The sequence below is a fragment of the Oncorhynchus nerka genome, linkage group LG17 (assembly GCF_034236695.1).
Source record: "Oncorhynchus nerka isolate Pitt River linkage group LG17, Oner_Uvic_2.0, whole genome shotgun sequence".
Lineage (NCBI taxonomy): Eukaryota > Metazoa > Chordata > Actinopteri > Salmoniformes > Salmonidae > Oncorhynchus > Oncorhynchus nerka.
This window is the reverse complement of record NC_088412.1, coordinates 28,417,702-28,434,075: the sequence shown is the minus strand read 5'-3', so window position 1 is coordinate 28,434,075 and position 16,374 is coordinate 28,417,702. Positions and strand designations below refer to the sequence as shown.

General features: G+C 42.2%; 1 protein-coding gene across 1 annotated transcript in view; it reads left to right on the top strand.

Annotated features, from left to right (window-relative positions):
* The window catches only part of LOC115145081 (voltage-dependent R-type calcium channel subunit alpha-1E-like), a 153,467-nt gene that overhangs the window by 87,080 nt on the left and 50,013 nt on the right, over positions 1 to 16,374 (top strand). Inside the window, 4 exon segments of the mRNA XM_065002794.1 lie at positions 1,794 to 1,984; positions 14,735 to 14,838; positions 15,095 to 15,210; positions 15,350 to 15,403. Of these exon segments, the coding sequence (XP_064858866.1) occupies positions 1,794 to 1,984; positions 14,735 to 14,838; positions 15,095 to 15,210; positions 15,350 to 15,403 (465 nt within the window).

Genomic DNA, 16,374 nt, shown 5'->3' with positions numbered 1-16,374 from the left:
AATATTCTTTACATCAACAACATAGGAATCACTACAAAACATATATTATCTCTTATACACTATATTAGGCCCTAGATATGGCTACTATATTGTGATCACTACATCCGATGGATCTGGATACTGCTTACAGGCAGATTTCTGCAGCATTAGTAAAGATGTGATCAATACATGTTGATGATTTCATTTCTGTGCTGTTTGTAACTACCATGGTTGGTTGTCTGGTAGCCTGAACCAGGTTGCAGGCACTGGTTAGAGTTTGAAGCTTTTTCTTGAGTGGGCAGCTTGATGAAAGCCAGTCGATATTTAAATCACCCAGAAAATATACCTCTCTGTTGATATCACATACATTATCAAGTATTTCACACATATTATCCAGATACTGATTGTTAATACTTGGTGGTCTATAGCCGCCTCCCACAATAATGGGATTTAGGTGAGACAGATAAACCTGTACCATATTACTTCAACAGTATTTAACACAATATCCTCGCTAATCTTTACAGGAATGTGGTTCTGAATATGAACAGTAACACCTCCACTACTGGCATTTATTTTCTGTAAATGTTATAACCTTGTATTGCTACAGCTGTATCATCAAATGTATTGTCTGAGTGAGTTTCAAAGATAGTCAGAATATGAATGTCATCTGTTACTAGCAAGTTATTCATTTCACGAACCTTGTTTCTGAAGCTACATATGTTAATGTGGGCTATTTTGAGGAATTTTCTGGGATACCTGCTGGTGTTCATTGCTTTACTGGGAAGCTTAGCAGAAGTAGCTGTTCTCATGTTATTTATGTTAGTGTAGGGAAAGCTGCCCACAGTGTACTTCCTACTAGGGCACACAGCCTCAGTGCTAACAGCATGAATCTGGTGTATACAGTAGACACATGATTGCTGCATACAATAGCTGTAGGATCAGCAGAAGCATTCAGAACGACATAAATTGGGTTACTTACATTGTGTCTACCAATGCCCCTAGTATAATGTACATTTGCTAAAGCATTATGATGACTCAGTGACACAATGTTAGGGATTAACTGAGCTGGGCTTGGGTCATTGGTCAGGAAATATCCAGTATGAGTGTAGTTAAGGTGGTGAGATCTTGTGATCTGTCTCTCTGCACCTCTGTGTCCAACTAAAGCACATAATATGTTGGGGGTTTGAGATCCCCACCAGCTACAGCCTGTGATTGGCTGACCAGGTCACATGACTCTAGCCAGGGGAGAGTGTTCTGGAATCAAATCAAAGGTTTATTGGTTGCGTAAAAAGATTTGCAGATATTATCGCTGGTGCAGTGAAATGCTTGTGTTTCTAGCTCTAATAGTGCAGCTGTAGTGTAATGTTTCAGATGATGTCATCATAAAGGTTATGTGGGGACCTCACTGTACAAGGGGGCCTTAGTTACCTGACTATTAGCTTTACAGAGACAATTTATTATGATGACACATTGCACAAGTCAAATAGCATAATAATAACATCATCTTTCAGGAAAGGACTTTTACACAGAGAGTTGCTACTGCTGCTCACTTCATTGATTGAGTCATGCATTACACTATAATCATCATATTGTGGTACGTATTCATGCATCTCCGGTAGATGCGAGTCATTTCTCACATTTCTATAAAGTCATCCCATCTCTCATTGGAAAAACACGATTAGTGAGATGGATTTCTGGTTTGCATCCTTTTGTTAAATCTCCAGCCTAGCCTGCGGAGCATTTAATGGACTCTGACTCAATATGGTCATTATGAACCAGTTGAGGAAGTTCATTCTCTCTTGTCCCCCTGTCAGAGAATGAGACGGTGGACAAGTCTGAGTCAGAGTTCCCGTGTGGGGTAAGGAAGTGCCCTGACAAGTACACCTGCCATGACACCTGGATCGGCCCCAACGACGGCATCACCCAGTTTGACAACATCCTGTTTGCTGTGCTCACTGTCTTCCAGTGCATCACCATGGAGGGCTGGACCACCGTGCTCTACAACGTGAGTCACATCTGTTTCTCTATAACCATGTCCTGTCCTCTGAATGGGGAAAATAGGCCTATTATTTGACCTGGTTATGTCATTCTTTGATACATTGGTTTGATTTTGCCTTTGCTTGGTTGAATTGAATAAACCCTTTGCGTCATTGGGGACACAGACATTGTTGTACCTCTCCTTACCCTAGACACCTATTTTTACCAGTCATTACTAAAACTGTATGATATTTGTTGTGGGACGCACTCAAACATCCTTTTACAGCTGCTTCCCTGTTCTGTGTTTATGAACTCAATTGATTACACACTGTACTTGAGGAATCAAATGAATGAAGCATTACACAATGATACACACACAGCATATAGAGTGGAGTGTGTCTGTGCCAAGAGAGTAGGGTAATTAAGTGCAGTGAATGGGCTGCAAAGTGAGATCAGGTCAATTATACTCTTAATCTCCCAGTCACCTGCCTCCACTGCCTCACTACTACCCTCTTCCCACTGACCCTCCTTATTTAATCACACTCAATTACATCCTAAACACATGGGCATGATTTGGCAGAGCTGGGATGTTGTTGGCAGACATTTTAAGCTGATACTATTCTTCGAGTTATCAGTTGCACTCTTTATGCCAGATTGGATGCATTCAGACTGAGAACAATAATCAGTGAATTATCGTCAGGACAATAGTGAAATGATGATACCATTAAGAAAGTAATTTTAAGTGTGTTGGGACATACAGTACCCTGAGTGTACAAAACATTAGGAACAGCTGCTGTTTCCATGACCTAGACTCCTAGACTGACCCAGTGAAACCAGTTAAAAGCTATGATCCCTTATTGATGTAATTTGTTAAATCCTCTTCAATCAATATACATGAAGCGGAGGTGACAGGTTAAACCATTATTTGTAAGCCTTGATACAATTGAGACATGGATTGTGTATGTGTGCCATTCAGAGGTTGAATGGGCAAGACAAAATATTTAAGTGCCTTTGAATGGGGTATGGTAGTAGGTGCCAGGCGCACTGGTTTGTGTCAAGAACTTTAACGCTGCTGGGTTTTTCACGTTCAACCGATTCCCGTGTGTATCAAGAAGGGCCCACCACCCAAAGGACACCCAGCCAACTTGACACAACTGTGGGAAGTATTGGATTCAACATGGGCCAGCATCCCTGTGGAACGATTTCATCACCTTGTAGTGTCCATGCCCTGACAAATTGAGGCTGTTCTGAGGGCAAACATCTGGAATTACTGCTCCATGCAGCGGATGGTTTCCGATTAGTTTTGTGGAAGCTAGTATGATACTTTGATTCCATTCTGCTTTTCTCTCTCAGATTATGCAAGCAACATGAAATGACTGAGATGATGTTGTTGACACTACAGAGTATTGGGATGATTCTTGCATGTCTGACGGTTGCTTCACAACTTTTGATTTCCAATTCATCACACATTCTCTTGGGACTCTCCCTGATCTGATCGATATAGGATAGTAAGAATACTATCCTATATACTGTATATCATATATACTGTTACTCTCCCCACCTGCTGCTGCCAGTTGTTCATATTATAGTATACGAAGCATAACACTGCCTCAATATTATACTGTACCTCGATTCATTAAATACAACATGTAAAGGGACCAGTGGCTGGACTGGGAGGAGCAGTTGTATTGGCGTATCAAGGACCAGGTTAAGAGTTTACTCCTCCTGTTCTCCATACATACATCACATTCTGTTTGAGTGAGATGATGTCACCAAGCATTTTCCTCAGCACATCCCAGTACCAAGCTACCAATACTGTACCTGGCTGGTGTTATGTTGCAGAAGGCATTGTCTATTTCAGGAGGAGCTCAGACAGACAGTGTAGTAATTCCCTGATCTGATCATGTGCCTGCCCAACTCAAACAAACTCAATCATGTTCCCTCTACCTCCCTCTACCTCCCTCTGCCTCCCTCTACCTCCCTCTACCTCCCGCTACCTCCCTCTACCTCCCTCTGCCTCCCTCTACCTCCCTCTGCCTCCCTCTGCCTCCCTCTACCTCCCTCTACCTCCCTCTACCTCCCTCTGCCTCCCTCTAACTCCCTCTACCTCCCTCTACCTCCCTCTGCCTCCCTCTACCTCCCTCTGCCTCCCTCTGCCTCCCTCTACCTCCCTCTGCCTCCCTCTAACTCCCTCTACCTCCCTCTGCCTCCCTCTACCTCCCTCTACCTCCCTCTGCCTCCCTCTGCCTCCCTCTGCCTCCCTCTACTCCCTCCCTCTGCCTCCCTCTACCTCCTTCTACCTCCCTCTACCTCCCTCTACCTCCCTCTACCTCCCTCTACCTCCCTCTGCCTCCCTCTACCTCCCTCTGCCTCCCTCTACCTCCCTCTGCCTCCCTCTGCCTCCCTCTACCTCCCTCTACCTCCATCTGCCTCCCTCTAACTCCATTTACCTCCCTCTGCCTCCCTCTACCTCCCTCTACCTCCCTCGGCTCTTTCCCCACCTCAAGGTAATATTACAGTAGAGTAGTTGTCACTGTGAATGTGAAAGGCAGTCTATTGAAACCTCTGATGCTCGTTAATGATGGTGATGCAAAACAATGTAATAAAACTTCCAATCCATTCATGCCTAGGGCTATTAGTAACTGGACATCAGCAGGTGCCAACGTATGGTGAATACCTTCATTTAGAAAAAGAAAAACCACAACTATGTTGATAACATTTTAAACAGGATAGCAAGAGCATTTTGTCAGCTTGTTCCTCATGATTTTCTTTTCAGAGCCAGAATCAATTAGCTGCCAATTAGCTGCCACGACTGTTGAAGTCCCCTGGCCTTGTGTTGGCGGAAGGCACTCCGTTGCGGACACAAGGACATAATTTGATCAAAATGCTAATTTGATAATGAAAGTGCCTGGGTGTTTACTACACAGGAGAGCATGCTTGCCATAGGCTATTTAAAAATGTAAAAAATGTATTTCACCTTTATTTAACCAGGTAGGCCAGTTGAGAACAAGTTCTCATTTACAACTGCGACCTGACCAAGATAAAGCATAGCAGTTCGACACATACAACAACACAGAGTTACACATGGAATAAACAAAACATAGTCAATAACAATATAGCTAGACAACCTCTGGAAACCACTGATCTCACCAGGGAATCATGCAGTTTCAATCATAGATACCCTGGGATTGAGATTCACAGGAATATTACCTTGACACATCTTCAGTAAGGTAGTGGAAAATACATTTGATTGATTTGAATGAAAGATGTACTTTTCACTGCTTGGCTACCAGTGTAGCACAGTTTATGGTTGGCCTACCCACAGAGCATAGATGCCAGGCCATACTTTCTGCTCACTGCTTTCATGGTTCTTTATTTAAGTTGATGGAAGCCGATTTAGTGCTGCCTTGATTGCATTATGTTGACATACATTATGGTGAATGGAATTTATTACGGAGTGAAGAAAGACAGTGGAAGGAGAGAATGTGAGTCTGCTCTGGTTAAAAGGGCCCGCAGACTCTCTAATACTGTTTGCTGTTTCATATTCCTTTCTACAGGAACACACACCGTATGCACATACTGTACACAGACACACACACTCAGTCAAACATACACGTGTACACAGACTCTTACTCATTCAGTAAGTCACTCACAAACAAACCATGCCACCCACTTCATTGCATTCTGCTTAAACAAAGTTGAGTACACATGCTTCTCTTTTCTATTGTTTTCATTGCATTCTCTGATACAGAATCCACTTACTGCCGTACCTGATCCACTTTCCCCTCTCATGTTGGCCCAGAGCTAATCAATACTATTTCTCTCTGTCTCTTATTTAACACAGATGAACTTGGTTTTCAGTTTCAGATTTTCCCAGTATCTACACTATAGTCCTGTATTATGTTCCCGAAGTTCAGATTCAAATTCCATTACGGTTTTTGACGAATCGTGGACAAGGGAACATGTCACATGGAGGTAGAGAACAGAATAGGCTCCCTGGCCTCAGTAAGTAATAGAGAGATGTGTGTAACTGTGAGACTGGGGATGTGTGTTTGAACTCTGTTTCATTCCTGTAGTCAGTCAGCTAGCCTCTGCCTACCTCATGACTGTGGTACATCCTAATAGCTTGTTAAAAACTACCACTATCTGACAAAGCCCTGAGCTCCCCAAGGTGTAGCAGCACATAAACAAGGTGGTCCGCAGGTCAATGGAACAAAAGCCAGTACGTTTTACACTGGCTTGAGTCAAGAGCTAGTCATAACCATGTTGACTTGTAAGCAATTGCTTGGGATCTTGTTTACACCACATTTAGATGATAATGAATACAAGGGCAGGTTTCTAGTTTTTCACCACATACATGTGTAGCACCAAGAATTGAGAGCTGTTGGAGATGAGGAATGTTGACACCTGCAGCAAGACCTCTGTCCTCTGGCACTCAGGGTGTGTGGAGGGTCTCTGTACTGTAGCCCACACTGTTCACATCTCCATAGGTAGCTCTGCACTGCCTCAACACCTGCCACGGGTACCTCTCCCATGGCGTCCCATTCTTATTAGTGGATAAATCATCTCTGACTGTAGGAAGGAACAGAGCCAAAGACATGCATGTCCATATAGGGTTAAATCCTGTCTTGAGAAAGGACTGTAACTTGTACCTTTGCATAAATCATGTTGATGATGTCAAAACTTGATTTACACTCATGGATCTCAGGTGTTGAACAACATGGGGGCTCCATTTATTGGGTTGGGACAGAGCCTTCAGAAAGTATTCACACCCCTGGACTTTTTCCACATTTTGTTGTGTTACAAAGTGGGATTCAAATTGATTTAATTCTCATTTTTTGTAAACGATCTACACAAAATACTGTAATGTCAAAATGGAGGAAAAAAATATTTTAAAACATTTATGAAAAATTAAACACTAATATATCTTGATTAGATAAGTATTCAACCCCCTGAGTCAATACATGTTAGAATAACCTTTGGCAGTGATTACTGGGTAAGTATTTATGGGTAAGTCTCTAAGAGCTTTGCACATTATTCATTTATTTATTCTTCAAGCTCTGTCAAGTTAGTTGTTGATCATTGCTAGACAGACATTTTCAAGTCTTGCCATATATTGCAAAGCTGATTTAAGTCAAAACTGTAACTAGGTCACTCTGGAACATTCAATTTCGTCTTGATAAACCACTCCAGTGTATTTTTTCAAATCAAATTCAATTTTATTTGTCACATGTGCCGAATACAACAGGTATTACCTTACAGTGAAATGCTTACTTTACAAGCCCTTAACCAACAAGGCAGTTTTAAGAAAATACCTACAAAAAAAATAAAAAAATAAAAGTAACAAATAATTAATGAGCAGCATTAAAATAACAATAGCGAGTCTATATACAGGGGTACCGGTACAGAGTCAATGTGCGGGGGCACCGGTTAGTCGAGGTAATTGAGGTGATATGTACATGCAGGTAGAGTTAAAGTGACTATGCATAGATCATAACAGAGAGTAGCAGCAGCGTGGGAGGGGGGGCAATGCAAATATTCTGTGTAGCCATTTGATAAGATGTTCAGGAGTTTTGTGACTTGGGGGTAGAATCTGTTTAGAAGCCTCTTGGACCTACACTTGGTACTCCGGTACCGCTTGCCATGCGGTAACAGAGAGAACAGTCTATGACTACAGTGGCTGGAGTTTTTGACAATTTTTAGGGCCTTCCTCTGACACCGCCTGGTATAGAGGTCCTGGATGGCAGGAAGCTTTGCCCCAGTGGTGTACTGGGCCGTACGCACTACCCTCTTTAGTGCCTTGCAACCAGTGGTGCAGCTGTAGAACCTTTTGAGGATCTGAGGGCCCATGCCAAATCTTTTCAGTCTCTTGAGAGGGAATAGGTTTTGTCGTGCCCACTTCATAACTGTCTTGGTGTGCTTGGACCATGTTAGTTTGTTGGTGATGTGGACACCAAGGAACTTGAAACTCTCGACCTGCTCCACTACAGCCCCGTTGATGAGAATGGAGGCGTGCACGGTCCTCCTTTTCCTGTAGTCAACAATCATCTTCTTTGTATCGATCATGTTGAGGGAGAGGTTGTTGTTCTGGCACAACACAGCCAAGTCTCTGACCTCCTCCCTACAGCCTGTCCCATCGTTGTCGGTGATCAGGAGTACAGGAGGGAACTGAGCACGCACCCCTGAGGGTCCCCGTGTTGAGGATTAGTGTGGTGGATATGTTGTTACCTACCCTTACCACCTGGGGGCGACCCATCAGGAAGTCCAAGATCAGTTGGAGAGGGAAGTGTTTAGTCCCAGGGTCCTTAGCTTAGTGATGAGCTTTGAGGGCACTATGGTGTTGAACACTGAGCTGTTGTCAATTAATAGATTTCTCATATAGTTCCTTTTGTCCAGGTGTCAAAGGGCAGTGTGGAGTGCAATAGAGATTGTATCCTGTGGATATGTTGGGGGCGGTATGCAAATTGGAATGGGTCTAGGGTTTCTGGGATAATGGTGTTGATGTGAGCCATGACCAGCCTTTCAAAGCACTTCATGGCTACAGACGTGAGTGCTATGGGTTGGTAGTCATTTAGGCAGGTTACCTTAGTGTTCTTGGGCACAAGAACTATGGTGTTCTGCTTGAAACATGTTGGTATTACAGACTCAGACAGGGAGAGGTTGAAAATGTCAGTGAAGACACTTGCAAGTTGGTCAGCGCATGCTCGGAGTACACGTCCTGGTAATCTGTCTGGCCCTGCAGTCTTGTGAATGTTGACCTTTTTCAAGGTCTTACTCACATTGGCTGCGGAGAGTGTGATTACACAGTCGTCCAGAACAGCTGATGCTCTCATGCATGTTTCGGTGTTACTTGCCTCGAAGCAAGCAGTGAAGTAATTTTGCCTGTCTGGTAGGCTCGTGTCACTGGGCAGCTCTCGGCTGTGCTTCCCTTTGTAGTCTGTAATAGTTTGCAAGCCCTGCCACATCAGACGAGCGTTGGAGCCGGTGTAGTACGATTCAATCTTAGTCCTGTATTGACGCTTTGATGGTTCGTCGGAGGGCATAGCGGGATTTCTTATAAGCTTCTGGGTTAGTGTCCTGCTCCTTGAAAGCGGCAGCTCTACCCTTTAGCTCAGTGCGGATGTTGCCTGTAATCTATGGCTTCTGGTTGGGGTATGTACATACAGTCACTGTGGGGACGACGTCATCGATGCACTTATTGATGAAGCCAGTGACTGATGTGGTGCCATCAGAAGAATCCTGGAACATATTCCAGTCTGGGCTAGCAAAACAGTCCTGTAGTTTAGCACCTGCTTCATCTGACCACTGGTGCTTCCTGCTTTAATTTTTGCTTGTAAGCAGGAATCAGGAGGATAGAATTATGGTCAGATTTGCCAAATGGAGGGCGAGGGAGAGCTTTGTACGCATCTCTATGTGTTGAGTAAAGGTGGTCTGGAGTTTTTTTTCCTCAGGCTGCACATTTATCATGCTGATAGAAATTAGGTAAAACTGATTTAAGCATTTTCCTGTTTGCTTATGGTGGTATACAGCTCATTGAGTGTTGTCTTAGTGCAAGCATCGGTCTGTGGTGGTATAAGAATATTTTGAGGATAAATACACAACACAGAGTTTGAGAGTTTGAGAGGATGAGAGGACGAGAGTAGTACTATCTAAATATAGTACTAATGGTCAATAGGGAAATGTAAATAGGAGTTGGGTTTCAGTTCAACATCTGTTTAGAATCTGTGGAATGTCACTCCTGAACTCAGTGCTACTTGTGCTATGTTCTGTACATTGAGTCGGGAGCAGGATACTTGTTAATTGGCCATTGGCCAGTTGGACTGCAAGGACTTCTGATTGATCAACCCCAGGCTAGGGTGGGGGGTTATAAATGGCATCCTGTTCCTTTGTTCGGTTGAGAAAAGCTGAGGACAGGGAGACTGAACATCTACAGTTGAAGTTGGAAGTTTACATACATCTTAGCCAAATACATTTAAACTCAGTTTTTCACAATTCCTAACATTTAATCATTGTAAAAAATTCCATATCTTAGGTCAGTTAGGATCACCACTTTATTTTAAGAGTATGACATGTCAGAATAATAGCAGAGAATGATCTATTTCAGCTTTTATTTCTTTCATCACATTCCCAGTGGGTCAGAAGTTTACATACACACAATTAGTATTTGGTAGCATTGCCATTAAATTGTTTAACTTGGGTCAACCGTTTCGGGTAGCCCTCCACAAGGGAATTTTGGCCCATTCCTCCTGACAGAGCTAGTGTAACTGAGTCAGGTTTGTAGGCATCCTTGCCATCCTTGTGATGGCCACTCCAATACCTTGAGTTTGTTGTCCTTAAGCCATTTTCCACAACTTTGGAGGTATGCTTGGGGTCATTGTCAATTTGGAAGACCCATTTGCGACCAAGCTTTAACTTCCTGACTGATGTCTTGAGATGTTGCTTCAATATATCCACATAATTTTCCTACCTCATGATGCCATCTGTTTTGTGAAGTGTACCAGTCCCTCCTGCAGAAAAGCACCCCCACAACATGATACTGGCACCCCCATGCTTCATGATTGGGATGGTGATCTTTGGCTTGCAGTTATTTTTTGTTTCATCAGACCAGAGGACATTTCTCCAAAAAGTAAGATCTTTGTCACCATGTGCAGCTGCAAACGATTGTCTGGCTTTTTATGGTGGTTTTGGATCAGTGTCTTCTTCCTTTCAGGTTATGTCGATATAGGACTCGTTTTACTGTGGATATAGATACTTTTGTACCTGTTTCCTCCAGCATCTTCACAAGGTCTTTTGCTGTTGTTCTGGGATTGATTTGCACTTTTTGCACCAAAGAACGCTCATCTCTTGGGAGACGCGTCTCCTTCCTGAGCGGTATGATGGCTGCGTGGTCCCATGGTGTTTATACTTGCGTACTATTGTTTGTACAGATGAACGTGGTATCTTAATGCGTTTGGAAATTGCTCCCAAGGATGAACCAGACTTGTGGAGGTCTACAATATTTTTCTGAGGTCTTGGCTGATTTCTTTTGATTTTCTCATGATGTCAAGCAAAGAGGCACTGAGTTTGAAGGTAGACCTTGAAATACATCCGCAGGTACACCTCCAATTGACTCAAATAATGTCAATTAGCCAGAAGCTTCTAATGCCATGACATCATTTTCTGGAATTTTCCAAGCTGTTTGAAGGCACAGTCAACTTAGTGTATGTAAACTTCTGACCCACTGGAATTGTGATACAGTGAGTTATAAGTGAAATAATCTGTCTGTGAACAATTCTTGGAAAAATTACATGCGTCATGCCTAACTGTCCTAACCGACTTGCCAAAACTATGGTTTGTTAACAAGACATTTGTGGAGTGGTTGAAAAACTAGTTTTAATGACTCCAACCTAAGTGTATGTAAACTTCTGACTTCAACTGTACCTCTCAGCATATCTTGATTTGTCCTTTTCAAATTAACCTATTTTTCTCCCCCTTTTTGCTTCGGAGTTTGTGTAATTAAGAATAACATAAATTGCTAACAGAGGCATGTAGACAACTACAGAAATACAGATGAAAACTCTCTAGGTAGATAGTGTGGTCTACAGCTTATCATGAAGTACTCTACCTCAGGTGAGAAAAACCTTGAGACTTCCTTAGATATCGTGCACCAGTTGTTGTTTGCAAATATACAGACACCGCCACCCATGTCTTACCAGATGCTGCTGTTCTATCCTCCCGATAGAGTCTATAACCGGCCAGCTGTATGTTATTAATGTCGTTGTTCAGCCACGACTCGGTGAAACATAAGGTTACAGTTTTTAATGTCCCGTTGGTAGAATATATGTGCTTTTAGTTCATTCCATTTCTTTTCCAGGGATTGTATGTTGGCTAACAATATGGATGGCAAAGGCCACTTGTCGCCTGATCCTCACAAGGCACCCAGATCTCCTTCCGCAAAATCTCTGTCTCTTTCTCCAGCGAACGACGGGGATGAGGGCTGTTCGACAAAAAATTATTTGTCCAATTCAAGGTCATTACATTTGGCCTTGTGTTGGAAAGCAGACTGAATCAGGTTTTCCTCTAGGATTTGGCCTGTGCTTAGCCATATTCCATTTATTTTTATCAGAAAAAACTCCCTAGTCCTTGGCCGATGACAAGCATACCTATAGCATGATGCAGCCAGCACCATGCTTGAAAATATGAAGTGTGGTACTCAGTGATGTGTTGGATTTGCCCCAAACATAACGCTTTGTATTCAGGACATAAAGTACATATCTTTGCCAAATTTCTTGCAGTTTTACTTTAGTGCCTTATCACAAACAGAATGGATTTTTTGGATTATTTGGATTCTGTACAAGCTTCGTTCTTTTCACTCTGTCAATTAGGTTATTATTGTGAAGTAACTACAATGTTGTTGATCCATCCTCAGTTTTCTCCTATCACAGCTATTAAACTCTGTAACTGTTTTGAAGTCACTATTGGCCTGGTGAAATCCCTGAGTGGTTTCCTTCCTGTCCAGTAACTGAGTTAACAAGGATGCCTGTCTTTATAGTGACTGGGTGTGTATGATGCACTATCCAAAGTGTAATTAATGACTTCACCATGCTCAAAGGGATATGCAATGTCTTTTTTTTACCCATCTACCAATAGGTGCCCTTCTTTGTGAGGCATTGGAATACCTCCCTGGTCTTTGTGGTACAATCTGTGTTTTGTCATTCACTGCTCGACTGTGGGACCTTACAGATACAGTGCATTCGGAAAGTATTCAGACCCCTTGACCTTTTCTACATTTTGTTACGTTACAGCCTTTTTCTCAAATTGATTACATATATTTATTTCCTCATCAATCTACACACAGTACCCCATAACGACAAAGTGAAAACAGGTTTTTGGAAATGTTTGCTAATGTGTTAAAAATACAAACAGACATACCTTATTTAAGTAAGTATTCAGACCCTTTGCAATGACTCGAAATTGAGCTCAGCTGCATCCTGTTTCCATTGATCATCCTTGAGCTGTTTCTATAACTTAATTGGAGTCCACCTGTGGTAAATTCAATTGATTGGACATGATTTGGAAAGGCACACACCTGTCTATATAAGGTCCCACAGTTGACAGTGCATGTCAGAGCAAAAAACAAGCCATGAGGTCGAAGGAATTGTTCGTAGAACTCCGAGACAGGATTGTGTCGAGTTACAGATCTGGGGAAGGGTACCAAAAAATGTCTGCAGCATTGAAGGTCCCCAAGAACACAGTGGCCTCCATCATTCTTAAATGGAAGAAGTTTGGAACCACAAAGACTCTTCCCGAGAGCTGGCCGCCTGCCCAAACTGAGCAATTGGGAGAGAAGAGCCTTGGTCAGGGAGGTGACCAAGAACCCAATGGACACTCTGACAGAGCTCCAGAGTTCCTATGTGGAGATGGGAGAACCTTTCAGAAAGACACCCATCTCCGCAGCTCTCCACCAATCAGGCCTTTGTGGTAGAGTGGCCAGACAGATGCCACTCCTCAGTAAAAGGCACATGACAGTCCGCTTAGAGTTTTCCAAAAGGCACCTAAGAGCTTTCAGACCATGAGAAACAAGATTTTCTGGTCTGATGAAACCAAGATTGAACTCTTTGGCCTGAATTTCAAGCGTCACATCTGGAGAAAACCTGGCACCATCCCTACGGTGAAGCATGGTTGTGGCAGCAACATGTTGTGGGGATGTTTTTTAGCGGCAGGGACTAGGAGACAAGTCAGGATCAAGGGGAAAGATTAATGGAGCAAAGTACAGTCCTTGAGTTGCCCAGCCAAAGCCTGGACTTGAACCCGATCAAACATCCTTGGAGAGACCTGAAAATAGCTGTACAGCAACGCTCCCCATCCAACCTGGCAGAGCTTGAGAGGATCTGCAGAGAAGAATGGGAGAAACGCCCCAAATACAGGTGCGCCAAGCTTGTAACTTCATATCCAAGAAGATGTGAGGCTGTAATCGCTGCCAAATGTGCTTCAACCAAGTACTTAGTAAAGGGTCTGAATACTTATGTAAATGTGATATTTCAGATGTTTATTTTTTTTTACATTTGCAAAAATGTATAAATACCTGTTTTTGCTTTGTAATTATAGGGTATTGTGTGTAGATTGATGAAGGATTGATTCGGGCTGTAGCAGTGGTGGAAAAAGTATCCAATTTTCATACTTGAGTAAAGTAAAGATACCTTAAAAGAAAATGACTCAAGTAAAAGTGAAAGTCACCCAGTAAAATACTACTTGAGTAAAAGTCTAAAAGTATTTGGTTTTAAATGTACTTAAGTATCAAAAGTAAATGTAAGTGTGTAAATTGTAAGTGTGTAAATTAGACAATTTTCCTGTCCTGCTAAGCTTTCAAAATGTAACGAGTAACGTAACAAAATGTAGAAAAAGTCAAGGGGTCTGAATACTTTCCAAATGCACTGTAATTGTTTGTGTGGAGTACAGAGATGAGGTAGTCATTTAAAAATGATTTTTAAACACTATTATTGATACAGAGTTAATCCATACAATTTATTATGTGACTTGATAAGCAAATGTTTACTCCTTAACTTATTTAAGCTTGCCATAACAACGGGGTTGAATACTTATTGACTCAAGACATTTCATATTATAATTTTGAGGTATTGCGTGAAGGCCAGTGAAAAAACTATAAATTGAATCCATTTTAAATTCAGGCTCTAACACAACAAAATGTGGAAAAAGTCAAGGGGTGTGAATACTTTGTATATACAGTATAATAATACAGTGCGCTTCATTGTCAGCCCTTTGTTTTGTATCTCCACAGACCAATGATGCTTTAGGCCCCACTTGGAACTGCATGTACTTCATCCCTCTGATAATCATTGGCTCCTTCTTCGTGTTGAACCTGGTATTGGGAGTGCTCTCAGGGTGAGTCGACGTTCTAGCATCACATTGTGCTGGGGTGGCTGACAGCTTTAATACACACTGTCACCGTCTGCACAAGTTAATTAGTTTTATATAAAAGGTTGACTCACAATCTACTCTAATTAACTGCATGTAAAGGAGACAAGGGTTGAGTACCCCCCCTTCTCTCCCCTGGTGTCTGAATGATGAGGGAGGTCAGGTCAGCGCTGAACAACATGTCTAAGAATAGTCATTATCTCCTGTTGATTTTGGCCTGCAGAGAGTTTGCCAAAGAGAGGGAGCGGGTTGAGAATCGCAGGGCGTTCATGAAGCTGCGGAGGCAACAGCAGATTGAGAGGGAACTCAATGGCTACCGGGCCTGGATTGACAAAGCAGGTACTGAAACCACTATCTGTACCACACTATAGATCTAATTCACGTCCTGCTTTTGAAAGGTTACCTCTGAAACACAATCTCCTTGATATTTAAGTTTCTACTGTATGAATCAGACTTCTTTGTTGGGTCTGCTTTGCAGAGGAGGTGATGCTTGCAGAGGATAATAAGAATTCAGGACCGTCTGCTCTTGATGGTAAGACTGGAAAGATGGCCCGATTGGTTATATTGTCTTTGCATCACTACATAGTTTACAGTTAATCTGTCTGTACAGGATTTATGGGATTCTGTTTTAAAGCCATGAATATCTGAATGGATTCATTATCATCTTCTTGTCCTCTAAGACTGTCAACCACATGTTGTAAACATAACTATAACATAGGCCTACATTGAAATACATCATTCGTAGAAAACATTTCATTTTGTAAGAATTGTTCATTTATTAATATCATACTGTGTGTGATGCATAAATAACATTGTATTACGTAGGTAAGTGCTAGGGAGAAAGAATAGGTGTTGTCAGACTCTCCTGAAGTATTAAATGTATCAATTGTGTGTCATTGAGTGTTGGAACGTACAGTACTATCTGTTTGGTTGACTGTGACAGTAATTTACTTTCTCATAAGAGTGTAACTATTTTGAGAAGTTTTGTCTCCCAAGACTCTAAACCTGTGTGTTCTCCTGTATGTATATGTCTGGGCTTGTGTATAATCATGATATATACTGTATGTATACCAAAGACATATTTAGATGCAAATCTTCATAAGAACAGCTATTCCTAAAATACCGTTGTTGTTGCTTCTGGTGTGGTGCACTTCCAAAACAACTTTACTGAGGACTATTGAGGACTGTGCATGCTGTACCCCCAAAAGCAATCACCTCTGGTACATCACTACCAATATGGACTTTTAAACCTACCAGACACTTACAGTACACAAAGCTATGACCATATCAAGTGAAGCATGATTCCCCCCAACAAACAAATCGTTTTTATTAAATGTTGATTGACAGCTCCCACGAGGCTGTCTGAATGGAATACAAGCGGTAACCATGGTGAGGAACAACTTCTATTCTACAATTCCTTGCCATCTTTTGTTCCTTTGCAACAACTGAATCTGACATGAACGCTAAAATAGTCCTAGCTTATTGTTCCACAAACCCACTTCC